This window comes from Pundamilia nyererei, unplaced genomic scaffold (assembly GCF_000239375.1).
Source record: "Pundamilia nyererei isolate P.nyererei 1_Seehausen unplaced genomic scaffold, PunNye1.0 scaffold00506, whole genome shotgun sequence".
NCBI classification, from domain to species: domain Eukaryota; kingdom Metazoa; phylum Chordata; class Actinopteri; order Cichliformes; family Cichlidae; genus Pundamilia; species Pundamilia nyererei.
The window spans coordinates 53,848-67,819 of record NW_005187907.1 but is presented as its reverse complement, the minus strand read 5'-3'; the positions used below and the strand labels follow the sequence as shown (position 1 = coordinate 67,819).

Here is a 13,972-nt window from a genome sequence, read left to right as displayed (position 1 = left end):
ATGGCTGCAATCACAGCTTTGTAAGATGATGACAGATGTAACCTCAGAGGTGGTCTTTCCCTTTTCACGTAAATGGCCTCCTTGACTCCGCCCTCAAACCAGCGTTCCTCCCTGTCCAGGATGTGAACATGCTCATCATTGAAAGAGTGTCCACTGGCCTGTAGGTGTGCATAGACTGCAGAGTCCTGGCCTGACGAGGTGGCTCTTCTGTGTTGTAGCCAGAGGTTGTTTGGTTTCTCCGATGTATAAATCCTGGCAATCCTCCTGCACTTAACAGCGTACACTATGTTACTCTGTTTGTGTCGGGGGACCCGATCCTTGGGGTGGACCAGTTTTTGGTGCAGCGTGTTTTGGTGTTTAAAAGCCACAGAGACCCGGTGTTTAGAGAAAATGCATCTCAGCTCTTCTGATACTAAAGATTCGATTATGTAAGCTGGGCGAATGTTGACCTCAGTTCTGTATGTAACTTTCTGTTTGATTTGATAATGAAATGGTTTGTTGCCTAAAATGACAATTTCCATGGTGTGTAGGGCCTCTTTGTGCAGGATCTTCCTCTGAAAACCCTGGCTGCATTACGATCAAGTCATACTCTGTTGAAGGTTTGTGGGTGTCTCTGAACACCCTGTTTGATAACCCTCACTGGGTGCTGCGAGGTCATGCCACAAAGAGAGCCAGTGCCCATGAACAGAGGCACTCGTCAACCTTCTGCTTTCCACCCAGAGAAAAGAATAAAGATTCATTAATCAGGATCAGCTTAATGCATTTCCTTTTTGGTGACACAAAACCTTTACTGAGTATTTACTTGATGCTTTTTTTAAAAACTCCAAGTACTCTTTGCTACAAGCCACAGTCACACATTCAGTCAAGTTTTATTTTGTCAACGTAAGATATCAAAAATCCTTTAAGGAGCCTTAAATTTCCACTTGTCAGCATGTTCATTGTTTGTCCTTTAGTTTTGCATTTCTGATACTTTTTCATTTTTATGCATCTCAACATAAAGACAAATATTCCCCACAGGAAAGACCATTTTTATCTGATTCATTCTTAATATTAGCAGCAGGTGACTTATATCCATCTAAAGCTGTTCTCAGTTGTGGTGGATCACTGTAATGGTTGGAGACAAAGCAGCAGACTTGCCTACTTTTACTCTTCCCTCACCTTTGCTTATAATCTGCTGTATGTATTTCCATAGAACTTCTAAGTGATCTTCTGAATAAAGAGCGTGATTGGTTACATAGCAAAACAGGCATCGTCTAACTGAAGTCAATCAAATGTAACATTGGATACGTGTTAAGACAGAGAAGACTGGCCAGGAATTATTTTGGGTTTACTTTATTGATAAAGGTGCTTTCGTTTTAGTGGCATCATAAAGTTTGTGGAAATATGTACGCTTTGTAAAAAGTAGGCACGTTTCATGCACTTGGGAAAACAAAGCTCTCATCACAGGTTTACTTGTACTGACCTTTTATCTGATCGCACTGGTCATCTCAACAGAAGCGACGTATTGTACATCCCTGTGTTGGACAGTTGGCCACAGTAAGTCTGAATATGTACTGTAACTCTACTGCTGTACTCTCTTTGTGGCAAGACAGGCTCCTTCCTCTGCTCCACTGCAATCTACGGGCCTGAGTAACAGTTAATGGGGATGCTGATCCACAACAAATCCTGCACAGCAAACAGCAAGGCTCTCTGCTGGCATCTAAGAAGCAAAACAAAATTCAGCATATAATTTAGAGCATATCAGTGCATGGACCATCCCCTTTGCAGCTTCAGGCCTATAGTTTGCTTTACTGGGGCCTCTTTTTTAGATTTCCTTTCTTCAGCCTTATTTCCTTTTTTCTAATTTGACTTCCCATTTCCTTTCACCCTCATTTCTTTTTCCCCTCTACATCCCTCCCCCTCTATCCGTCTTTCTCCTCTTCTACCCTGTTTCCTTTCTTTGGCCTCCTGGTGACCTTTGCCCTGTGACCTTTTTGCATCGCTGGCCACCTGTGCTTTGTGACTTCCCCCCCAGCAGATGTTGCCCATCACCGTGCGCAACATGCCCTCAATAAGCCCTCTAATATTAAAACGCCTCAAGGTACAATTGTGTATGTCCCCTGCTTGCCATCCAACTTCTCTTCCTTCCCACAGCTTCTCTCTGCTGCCGTGTGTGTGTGTGTGTGTATATATGTATATGTGTATATATATGTATATATATGAAGGTGTGCATAAAGCTGGACAACAATGGTACAAAAATTGGGTTGTATAGCTTGTGTAGCATTGAATTAAGATAAGATGATGGTTAATTAAATGTCTCTGTATGATGGTCTCTAGAGTCACAATTAAAATGGTGTTCTTGAAGGTTTTCATATTTTACACCAGCCTCAATCATGTGATTGGTTTTCAGAGCTTTTGGATACTTGGGGTTTTTTGACCTCATTGACAGGGAGGGTTCACATCATTGAATAAGAAAGGCACTCTTTCTATTCACTGTCTTCTTGATCCACACTGGTAACTGTGGACAGCAGTCCAGAAAATGAAACCTCTGTGATTGTGTTATTGCTAAATGACTCTTTGGTCACTTTTGGAGCATCTATTGAGCATATGCTTGCATATCCTGTCAGCTGAGGGTCACAGGTCAAGCATGTAGAAACTGGGTATTAATTGAAAAAGTCATTGTTCTCCAGCATAATAACTGCTCGCCCTGTTCCTTAGCTTACCTTGCTCTCTCCAACACCACAGCACTTGCTCCCCACCCTTTATTGAATTGATTGCAGTGTAGTGTGAGGTTGTTTGGACATGGCTGGTGTGGCTCACTGTAGAATGACAGGTTTTAACTCAAACTCTCTTAGCAGGGCGAGCCTGGAATACAGGGGCCTGCGGGACCTCCGGGGCCACCCGGTCCACCGGGAACACCGGGATCGGATGGGGCCAATGGCCCACCGGTGAGTCTTAATCTGAGTTTACCTCTTTATATATCCTCTGGTGTCACGCACCATGGTGTCAAATTTAAATTTAACAGACTTTTCCATCTCAGACAAGATTTAAGAGACTCACTAGTATAAAGGTTCACTTTATATGAATGTATTTACTGCTATGCTCTCACTAGAGGGAGGGGCATAATGTCATTGTTCACAAGATTATGACATGGCTCGTATAGTCTTTGTAAAACAAAGTTTTATGTCACACAGGGTAAACCTGGGGAGCCAGGCAAACCTGGAAAAGACCCAAGGGTAAGCATTAGTGTTGTGACTCGTCATGTTTTTCTAGAGCCTTCACATTATTAATTCATGCAACATTAACGTTCTTCTTCCTTCTTTATGCAGCTCTTGCCTGGACTAAAGGTGAAAAAACATTCTTTCTAATACAAAGTGCAAAATAAAAACAGCATCACTGTAGCCCGCCGTGATGAATTTAGAGTTGTAGGAGTCAAACAGGCCACATGACACCAAGTCAGAAAGTTTTCAGTGTGCCTGATGCAAACGCTCCACGGGATGCATTAATTGTTATGGATTGTTTGAAAGCAGGAATGTGAACTGTGAGCTCAGATGTGACGCAGAGATGTGAAATGCTTACTGCGGTAAATCAAAGCTGAATGTATAGATGCTTTATACATATACACTTATTGTTTTATGTCTTCAGGGTGAGCCAGGTGTGCCAGGACAAAAGGTGAGCTCCCTTCTGTGTTTTACATTTAAAAAGTATTATTTCAACTATGCTATATTCCAGTAGACACATTTTTCCTTATGAACGGAAAGAAATGACCACTTATTTACTAATGATGGACGTATGTATCGTGTAGCTTTGAATACCTGCGTACGATCAAAGCAGAAAGATTAAGGAAGTAGTATTTTATTTATTTTTATTTTAGTATTTTATTTATTTTTATGTTCATAATGAACTCTTATATTTTTACTTTAAAAGGGAAATAAAGAAATAGGGCTCAGTTTTAATAGGTTTCGAGACACCACTTTGATCATCTGTTGGCTGTTACTGTGCTTTCAGTGTTTATTAGTGTTATTATTTTGGTGTTTGTATGTGTGTCTGTTTGTCTCCACAGGGGGATCGAGGTGATGTTGGCCCAGCAGGCCCAAAGGTATTTACCTTCTGCTTTATGTTTGACCCAAAGCATCAGGAGAAACTCTCCAACACACTCTAAGCTTTTAAGATCATCCTCTAAGGTTTGAGGACAGTTTGCAGGATACAGTAGCTTGCTCCAAGAGATCTAATCTCCTGATGACAAGTGCCTTTAAACCCTATCACTGGTGACAATATTACTATTTATTTATTTATACTGTTTATTATTTACGGTTGCGGATGCTGTGTTTTTCTTTGCTAGTCTTTTCTCTCTCTCTTTCCTTCTGTTAACTCTCTTCCCATTTTCTCTTTCTTTCTCTTTCCTGTCCTCCGGTCCTGTCCGTTCTCAGTGTAATAACTCAAAATGAAAAAAATAAATAATAATAATAATAAAGGTCCAATAAAATATGTCAATCAAGTGGACCAGTAAAGCTGTACTGGTTTACATGGGAAAATAAATCCTTCAGACTGCCCTTGTCCTTCACACAATGATTCTGATTGCTCTAATGTGGACAGGACATACAAAAAACAACAAAGACAATATTATTATTAGTTTGTGTCTTTGTCCAAACTGTATAATCGAATAAACAGTTGTAGATTTTAATGTCTCTGCCATCTGGATATGAACAGTTATAGCAACGAATTCACAGTATAAATCTATAAGATGTGATTTTGCCCAAGAGCTCAAATGTTGGCACTTGTGAAAATAAGCTGCTGCTCTCCTTCTGTGCAGATTATTGTAAATGTTCCATCTTATCTGTTTTCTGCCATGAGCCCATCAGCTCACTGACATGAAACATTACTCACTGAAAGGACTACAAAATATCGTGTGCGCCATCTAGTGGAGAGTATAATTATTGTTAAATTTACAGCATTGTTATCTGCTTCACAGGGAGTTGGGGGAGACCAAGGAAATAAGGTAAGAGGAAGTAAAATAAGGCACCTTTTGTTTTTTCTGAACTACTCACTTTAGTAAAGTAAAGCTGAGTTCAAAGCTGAAGAGCCCGACACAGACTTCTCTTCATAGTTTCTGGCCTTAATTCCACGAGAGGATTTAATTCAGTTCCATAGTTTAAGCAGCTAACAAGAGGAGGCTGTAGCTCTACTTCTGTCAGCTCCCCGTCTCCCTGTGGTCTGTTTCCCCTTGGATGAAGTGGACTGTCTGCTTGCTTGAGCTAATGTTTCCATGCACTGTGTGGGGAGGTGAAAGAGTGAGGGCGTTCCCAGAGAGAGGCGAGAGAATGAAAAATAAAAGCCAAGCAGGGAGCTTGTGTGTGTGGCATTTTAAGGATTATTTATTCATGCCAAGATGGCAGATGTCACTGCTGGAGTCTGGGTGATAGGAACATGCTTTAAATGTATGAATCAGTAGAAACAGGCTTCAAATCCTTCTGCTGTCTGTCTCTGAACACAGGAAACTGGAACTTACCTGGATGCACTTATGTCTTAGATGCTTGTCATGTCTTAGAGGCTTTACCACACAGAATAATTAAATATGAAGACATTTATTGTCTTGTTTTTCTACATGGTGGACTCTGCTTCCTCTGTCAGCACTGCAGCAGTCCCAGCAGACCTGGGCTCACAGTACATCTCTGTACTGGCCACATTAGGATGGCAGGGTATGTTTTCTCCATTAGGGGCCTCAGACAGATGGTGGCAGGAGGAAGGTTAAACTTGTATAGCATTTTGTATCCACAGGGAGCAGCAATCTGTGAAGGCTTTTACTCTTTAATAAAGAGAAAGTGATTTCACAGGCTGAACCTTCAGTTCCCAGAAATAGTTGCACAAGGAAGAATAATCTATGAACTTAGGGGAAATTGGTCCTATAATCTCAGAGAAAACTCCTGAAACTCCCAGCAGGAAGCTCAGGTCTAATGACACACAGGGAACAGACACATCCAACACCTCCATCAGTCATTGTTGCAAAATACTAACATAGGTGGTGTTTCTGAAAGCAGCTCTTATTAAAATTGTCTGTTCTGCTCCCATATTTTAAATACAATAGCAGTAAGATACTGGATTTCATGACCAGGAGAAGTGTGTGCCCACATTTCCTTCACTGCAAATGAGGAGGAACAATTAAATAGCCGGAGGAAATGATGAAGAATAAGATAAGAATAAGCAGGAGGGAGATAGACATTATTTCACACAAGTCATTCTGTTATCCAATCCAATGTCTGACTTTATGAAGACATTTTAGTTGCTTAGTTGAACTTTACACATTGTTGACGGTTCATCTGCTCATGATTCGCAGCAGGAAGGACTTGCAAAGGATAGAAACGGACTAGAGGTGGCTAGAACAATAGTAAAGTAAACTGTGCAAATCTAATTGAAAAGACATTTAAAAGTTGCTAGAATACGAGGTATTCAGTGTGACATGGTGACTGCACATATACTTTCATGTCCTGTTTATAAGATTGGGGGAAACCTGCAGTCAGCTGAGACTGAAGAAGTCACCTGGATGATGACAAAACGTTTCTCCCACAAAACGCTACGTCCAGATGAACAGAATCAACTTTTGGAGATGCACATATGCTGTTAGAATATCTTTCAGATGAAACTTTTCAGTGGCGTTTTTCTTGTTTCTGTGTCTCTGTGACACATTGAATAGGTGTTGAAGCAGATACTGTCACTCGTTGGTGCACACATGGAATTTGTAAGCGGTTATGGAAACTCTAGCAGTAGGTGTATCTCCTTGTGCTTCTTGACTGTTAGGACACTGGGCTGCAACACAAACACAATGAAAGCAATACTGCAGTGTCATCACTGGCTGATTACGGTCCCTTCAGTGTAAGAGTTGCCGATAGGTCTTAAAGGTATCCGTATGTGTAATTTGTTTTTGTAATGGAAACTTTGTCAGTGCACATATATCTACACACACTGTAGGTCACAGTAAAAAGAAGTGTTAAAATGCAAACTTTGTGAACATTGGACAAACTTTGAGTTTACTGATGGGACACTTTGGGATCATCTCAAGTGAACTCTTGTGTTTTGAACCACCACATCCCAGGTTGTCCTGTAAAAGTCCAGCAGCCATTTCTAGAGGAACTCTGCTCATTGTACCTTCTCAGGCAGAGCGATCTTTGCTGGGCTTTTTTGACCAGTCTGGAGGTGCTGAAGGTCCATGTCATATCACTGTAAGAACAAGAAGCACTCGGAGAGCACAACCTCCATTACAGCAGCAATTAGTCAATGAAATTTTAAAAAGTTATTAGATCTTTAAAACAGCTAAACACAGGCATTGCATTTTCTGCAGAAGACTCATATCTGCACAGCTGAAGTGTTTCAGTCCAACTTTGACTCAAGATCAAGAGGGGCAGCGATCATGATTAGCAACAGTAAACAATTTACGGTTTATAATGTAAAGGCTGATTCAACTGGGTGATATGTGATTGTGGCTGGAAAACGATGCTTCTTTGCACCTAACTAAGACCTTGGAAGACAACCTCGATCAGTTCCATCCTCTGGTCAGACCACATCTGAACCCCCTTCACTTCACTTACCAGCCCCACTCAGAGTTGTGGAGCTGATCAACCTTATCTACATTTTCATGTTTTTTTTACATTTTCATCAATTTTCATCAGGCCGACCCTGCTGGTTAAAAAGCTGACCGTGGTTATCAGCCTGCTTCCTTGGGGGTTGTGGTCCAAGGTGACTTGGGCCTCTTTGTCATGAGGAGGGGAGGGGGTTCTTGGGCACTTTGGCCAATCTCGGGTCACGCTGACATGGTCAGCCTCCGGCAGGTTGGGCTGCCCCTTGCCTCTGATTCTCTGGGGCTCGTGTCTTTTGGCTGTGAGGGCTCAGTTGGGGGCCTTCATTCTTCTTCTGGGGTGCAAACAGTTCTTATAGATATGTGGCCTTGGGTCTTGAGTACTTTGGGGAGCTGTAGATGGCCCAGGTCTCCTACGTCTTTCTCTACCTCCTTCTGGCCCCTGGGGTGCGCCCTTGTCATGTCTCATCCTCATTACCAAGAATATGTCGTGATGAACACTCACAGACACTTTCTGAAAGTTTTGTTAACATGATAACTCGAGAACTAGGCAGCGTAGGATTTTTACATTCAAACCGTAGGTGCATCCACTAAAACTCTCAGATGAGTTTGAATCCCTGTGACACCTTTTCTGAACATCACCTAGAATCTACCACGAGGCGGCCACTATTGTTTTTTTCACTCTTTGTGGTTCATAGTGGTTTTGTTTATTTATGGTGGTTTTGTCATCTTTCTGTCATCATAGCTTGTTAGTAACTCACCCATTTCAGTGTGTCAGTGAATATATCCGTTCCAAGATGGCTGTCTTTCCGTGCTGCTGGATTTTGCTCCCTCTTTGACAGAATGTGTAGTCTTAATGATTGTTTTCATGAAACTGGCTAATTCTACCAATCATTTCTATCAACCTTCATATTGCCACTATTTGTTCAATTCATGAAATAGTAAATGTTTAACTGTTAGAAGCCACGGACAGAACGGTTAGACAACAATGTCCCCCAGGGCCACTTACCAGCTTACTATGTATTTATTTGCTCTGGAACTGCTGACAGTATTCTTCAGAGGACTGATTATTCTTGATTTTCATGGAGATAAAATTGGAGATAACAGTGTATGCCATTGGTTAAGACCTTTTCTATATGTATGACAGGGAGAGAAAGGAGAGCTGAACACTGGAGCCCCGGGAATTAAAGGAGAGCCTGGTTCACCAGGACTGCCGGGACTAAGAGGACCCAGAGTGAGTGAAATACAATGCCATGAAACAGCAATGCAATTATTACTTAAAAAATGCTTAAGTAACTCTAACTCTGTGAAGTTACTGCATAATATTAGAATATTTTTATTATAGGGTGACAAAGGATCCCAGGGAGAAAAAGGAGGATAAGAGCACTAGAAATAAATTTTGAAAGGGCCTTTATTCAGAAAAATATGAATCCTATAGCATATTTATGCCTAACCAAAGTCTTATGTCTTACATCAACTAATAGGGGGAAGCAGGTATTCAAGGCCCAGCTGGCCCAAGGGTAAGTTCTGGATGAAATAAAAGTTTTTATTAACATGTGTCCACTGAATTGACAAATGGCACATCTGCACCTTCTAGGGTCTGCCAGGCCCGACTGGGGAGCCAGGAAGGGCTGAAATCCAGTATGAAAATGTATGTCGCTTCATATGAGTTTCACTTTCTCATCTACAAAGAAAGTAACACATTAAATAAAGCATTAGTAACATTTAATATTTCTTCACAGGATATCCGCAACATCCCCCTGATGGTGAGTATTTTCTAGATTGTATTGCACAAAATGCAAACATATCTCATGACTGAATCTCTCATCCTTATAGGGCCCTCCTGGATTACCTGGACCTCCAGGGACACCTGGAATCCCTGGAGCCAAGGTAGGAGAGTATTTTAGAATAACACAATGCCAGATGATGCTTGCACGCTGTATAACTAAACATGCATACTTTTGTCATCATTCACAATGAATATATGGTAATGTGCATATTTTACACTCCCCTATGGTTTCAGTTTTTTGTTCTGTGGTCTACACAGGCTGGGGTTTGGTGATAAATTATTTTTCTCTGCTTGTCCATCAGGTGGATAACTAAAAATCTTGTGTAGTAAATTTGACATTGGCAATGACAATTTATTAATGTGCTACATTATTGTGTTACTGTGTGAGAATGTTGCAAAACATTTTTATTAGTGACCATAAATGTCTTTTATTTGATCTATCTTCTAGCCTTGACACTCTGCCCTCTGTTCATGCATAGCACTCACAACTTATTACTGACTCTGTGGTGGAAGAATCTGTAGAATTGTTTGCTAATAATCTGGCTGAGACTGATGGTATAAAACTGGGTGCAGCTTCCTTCATTTCAGATTGTACCGGCCAAAGTGGCATCTCTCAAATCTCCTCCTCGGATCACTGAATCTATCCGCAGTTTTAGGTGACGTTGCTGTAGAGCTGAGCAGCTGTGGAAAGCCAGAAAACTTGAGGCACATAAGGGTTATTAAAAGGAAAAAATTCCTTTTAATAAAAAATAAAATGATAAAAAATGTGAGAGTAGGAAAAAGAGATCCTAAGGTTTTCTTTGATACACAGAATAGCATTGTTTGTCTCCAGTCTTTTCAGATAAGGATTGTAACAACTTTTTAACATTTTTCCAAGAATTGGATAAATTGGACCGTCTTAACACAATTAATGGCTGGATGGCAAACAATTTTCTGCAGCTTAATACAGACAACAGAGCATTAAGGCCCAAATCAGACAACGTTTGGTGTCTTTCTCATCCACTGTAAAAGCTGCTGCTCGGACACTTGGGTTCACCTTTGACTTTTGATGCCAAAATCAAGTCTGCAAGCCGTTGTTTCTTTCTTCACATAAGAAATATCACTAAACTCAGGACTTTTGTCTCTAGAGGTGAATTGGAGATGTTTGTTCATGCCTTCATCTCCTCCAGATTAGACTATTGTTATTAGGACATGTGACATGTAAATGGACTCCTTCTTATATAGCCCTTCGCTATTCTACCTGAGCACTGACAATGCCTCATTCACCCACTCATACAAGCAGTTTTTTCCTATTCTGTTTCTACATAACTGCTAACATTCGCACACATTCATACTCCAGTTGAGGTTAGTATCCTGCCCAAGGATATTTGACATGCAGACTGGAAATGAACCACCAAACTTCCAATCAGCAGATGACCTGCTCTACCTGCAGCCAACCCAATGCGACATTTTACATAATAGCATGAATGTCTAGTCTCTATCTGCAAATGTTGATTTGCAGATAGAGCTGCAAGAGTCTGCATTAAAACAAACAAACAGGCTGTGTTAAAAGAGGTTTCTCTTTCAGTCATAATGACATTGGTGTGGATGTGCAGGTATTGTAAACGAAGACAATTGTCTGGTTTGCCTAGTTGGTAATGCGACCTTGGTTTGTCCTTAGGGTGAAGTTGGTCTACCAGGTCCACCAGGACTGGATGGAGAGAAGGTAATATTATGTTGTCTCCATGTTATTACTCAGGTCTGATTTTATGAGGTTCCTAAAATCCAAGAGTGTGGGTGATAATTACACTTAACCATCACTGATTTGATATAACACACATTTAATTCATGCAGATTTCTGTTGTTTACATTTAATAAAGTGGAGCAACTTATGATCCTCTATTTTCAGGGACCTCGAGGGAAGCCTGGAGAACCTGGTCTCCTGGGCCCGGCAGGTCCTGAAGGTCCCAGAGGAGAGGGAGGTGTCATGGGCTTTCCAGGACCCAAAGGCACCAAGGGTGACATGGGTCCATCTGGATCACCTGTAAGTGACTACGTTAACCACACAACTGTCTTTGAAGTTCCACATTATCACTGTTCCACATCGTTGTCATCCAGAGGGTACATCTTGGTCTTTCTCGCTACACTCTTATCTAATTAAAGACTTGGAAGAGACCCCGAGAGTGTCAAAGACTGTAAGTTGGAGTTCTGTGCAAGAAATTAACTGATGCATTTGCTATATTTGGTGGATCAGGACATCTTATTTTAAAATTTCTTCTAACAAATTTATTGGGGGAAAAATACAGATTGTTTGGAATCTGTCAATGCTGGGACATATTTTTAATATTTGTGCATGTTTGAAGTAGATCTTTCAAAAAATATTTATTTGTTAAAAACTATTTACTGAACTTGGAGGATAGAAATAATGTCTCTATCCTATAGTGTTAGAATCAATCTGATATCAGAACAAATATTTGAATTGATCAGCCCACCTTTAGCAAACCATCTCAACCTCGCCCACCCCGAATGCACTTCTGTGCAGTTTTCTGTGAAATGCTGTTGCGTATTTTAAAATCTCAGTTTCCCTTTTCTTCCATCCTCATGTTTGCATTCACAACATGTTCTTCTTTGTTAGTATTGAGTGAAGTCTTGGCAGACGATAGAGGCGATACTGCCCCCATCGCTTCCTGAAGCTTATTGCAGTTACAAAAACACATTTACGTGATGTTAGTATATGACCTGTCAATGATAAAATTGTGCATCAACAAATTTTTATAGTCAATGACATTATGATTATGCCGATGAATTGTTGCAGCAGTAATTAGGTGCATTATATATTTATGAATTTAATATGCTTAGAAACCTTGTAGATCTTCACTACTTGGGTGAGATTTGCTGTATAAGACTCGGGTTATGCAACAGATGTCTGACAGTAAGACATACAAAATGTAAAACAAAGTAGGCACCAGGCCCCAAGCATAACTATGTGACCTTATAGTACACTGAAATGTTCCCCTAACAAATGGTTCCTGTGTACGATGCTATGCAGTGTTGCCTCTCAAGCTGCAAGAGATGGCTGGTTAGATGGCTGTGAGGTAGTGAAATGCTGTGCTCCAAGTGCTGTATCAAATCGCACAAGTGTAGTATGAAATCACAGATGTCCTGTAATAGTTTTGTAAAATATGGAAATATATCACGAACCCTTTGTCCCTGTGTCTTTCCCACATATTGTTACAGGGTCCAAAAGGTGAACCTGGAGATGGAGGAAGGTTAGAATCGGTAAGGATTATTTATAAACTGAGTTTTATAATTTTCTGCTTGTCAGTGCCTTATAAGCACTACTTTTAAAACTGTGTATACCCTGCCTTTAGATCTATGGTCCTCCAGGACCCCCAGGACCAGCTGGCCCAGCAGTAAGTCAGATATGCCGCGTAACTCTTATCTTTAAAAACAAAAGTAATGCATAACTGTAAAGGTGTTTCATGTGACACACTAACCATGTTTTTAAATGATAAATAGGATGCTTACCTCCTGTCCTTATTGTCTTTATACCCAGTTTGAGCACTAAAAGCATGTTTTTCGTTCACCCAATCACACACACATTCACACAGTACTTATCTATGTCTAAGCCATTTATTTAGCATTTACTGTACATGCACATTCACATGGATACACTGTGGACAAATTGGGGTTCAGTATTTTACCAAAGAATACTGTGAAAGATAACTCAAAGAGCCGGGGATTGAGTAGCAAACTTCCTCTACAACCTCAGTATGATCTAATGAGCCTTCTAATACGGTCAAATACATAAACAAGCAATACCATCAAAACCACCTGCTAAATATTGATGATTGGTGTAAAGTTTGGGACGAAGTTGGAGCCACAGACTGGAGCATTACTGCAGGGCCTCAAACAGTGCCCTGTGGTTTGAAATCTAAACTCCCCAAATTCCACCAACATGTTAAGTGTCCTACCAGGGGGGACAGGAAGCTGGGCCCCTGTACATGGTCTTACGTTTATGTTGCCCTGTGGTCAGTCAGGCCCCACACCTGCTTGTAACAAGCTGTACGTGGATGCTACATGTGAAATTAGCATGACTCCCTTTAAACATCAAGTTCAACGTGTGGCTTGAAGGCCAAAACGGCAGATAGTTCCTGTGCTATGGGATGCACTAACCAGCATTTATTTACAGCTGCCAGAAGGGCGTTGAGTATAGCACAAACATGTGAGGACACATCTCTTTACCTGCCTTACAGGCCAAATCGCACTAATCTCCACAACAATCCAGGCTCTCAGAGGTGGCTAATTTAAACTCCAGGAATGGTTAACCTGACGCTGGAAAAACACTCTTTCAACTTTACTGTTTTGACATGACGTTAATGTGACAAATTAGTACTACTGGAACCTTTCTAGTCATACACAGTGAAAGCCCAAGTCAACCAAGCATAAGATTTAGGTGTGGTAGTTTATTTAAGATAGCTATGCGACACTTACCTTTGCTTTAATGATGAACACTTTCTTGTTCTTCAGCTTCCACCAGTGTTGGTCAAGTTACTTGAAAAAAGTAATTCCCCTTCACTTTTTGCAATTTTTATCGAACCTCTAGCAGCAGCATTTAGACAGGCTACAACAATTAAGGGCATAAAATGTAAGAA

At 40.8% G+C, this 13,972-nt stretch overlaps 1 protein-coding gene across 1 annotated transcript in view; it reads left to right on the top strand.

The window, feature by feature from the left end:
* Window positions 1-13,972, top strand: part of col13a1 (collagen, type XIII, alpha 1) — a 117,384-nt gene that overhangs the window by 64,900 nt on the left and 38,512 nt on the right. Inside the window, exons 14-29 of the mRNA XM_013916199.1 lie at window positions 531-599; window positions 2,838-2,927; window positions 3,174-3,215; window positions 3,309-3,326; window positions 3,625-3,651; window positions 4,043-4,078; window positions 4,952-4,978; window positions 8,697-8,783; window positions 9,034-9,069; window positions 9,147-9,200; window positions 9,292-9,315; window positions 9,386-9,439; window positions 10,999-11,043; window positions 11,227-11,361; window positions 12,555-12,596; window positions 12,689-12,773. Coding sequence (XP_013771653.1) covers window positions 531-599; window positions 2,838-2,927; window positions 3,174-3,215; window positions 3,309-3,326; window positions 3,625-3,651; window positions 4,043-4,078; window positions 4,952-4,978; window positions 8,697-8,783; window positions 9,034-9,069; window positions 9,147-9,200; window positions 9,292-9,315; window positions 9,386-9,439; window positions 10,999-11,043; window positions 11,227-11,361; window positions 12,555-12,596; window positions 12,689-12,773 — 871 coding nt within the window. The remainder of the gene's footprint in view (window positions 1-530; window positions 600-2,837; window positions 2,928-3,173; window positions 3,216-3,308; window positions 3,327-3,624; window positions 3,652-4,042; window positions 4,079-4,951; window positions 4,979-8,696; window positions 8,784-9,033; window positions 9,070-9,146; window positions 9,201-9,291; window positions 9,316-9,385; window positions 9,440-10,998; window positions 11,044-11,226; window positions 11,362-12,554; window positions 12,597-12,688; window positions 12,774-13,972) is intronic.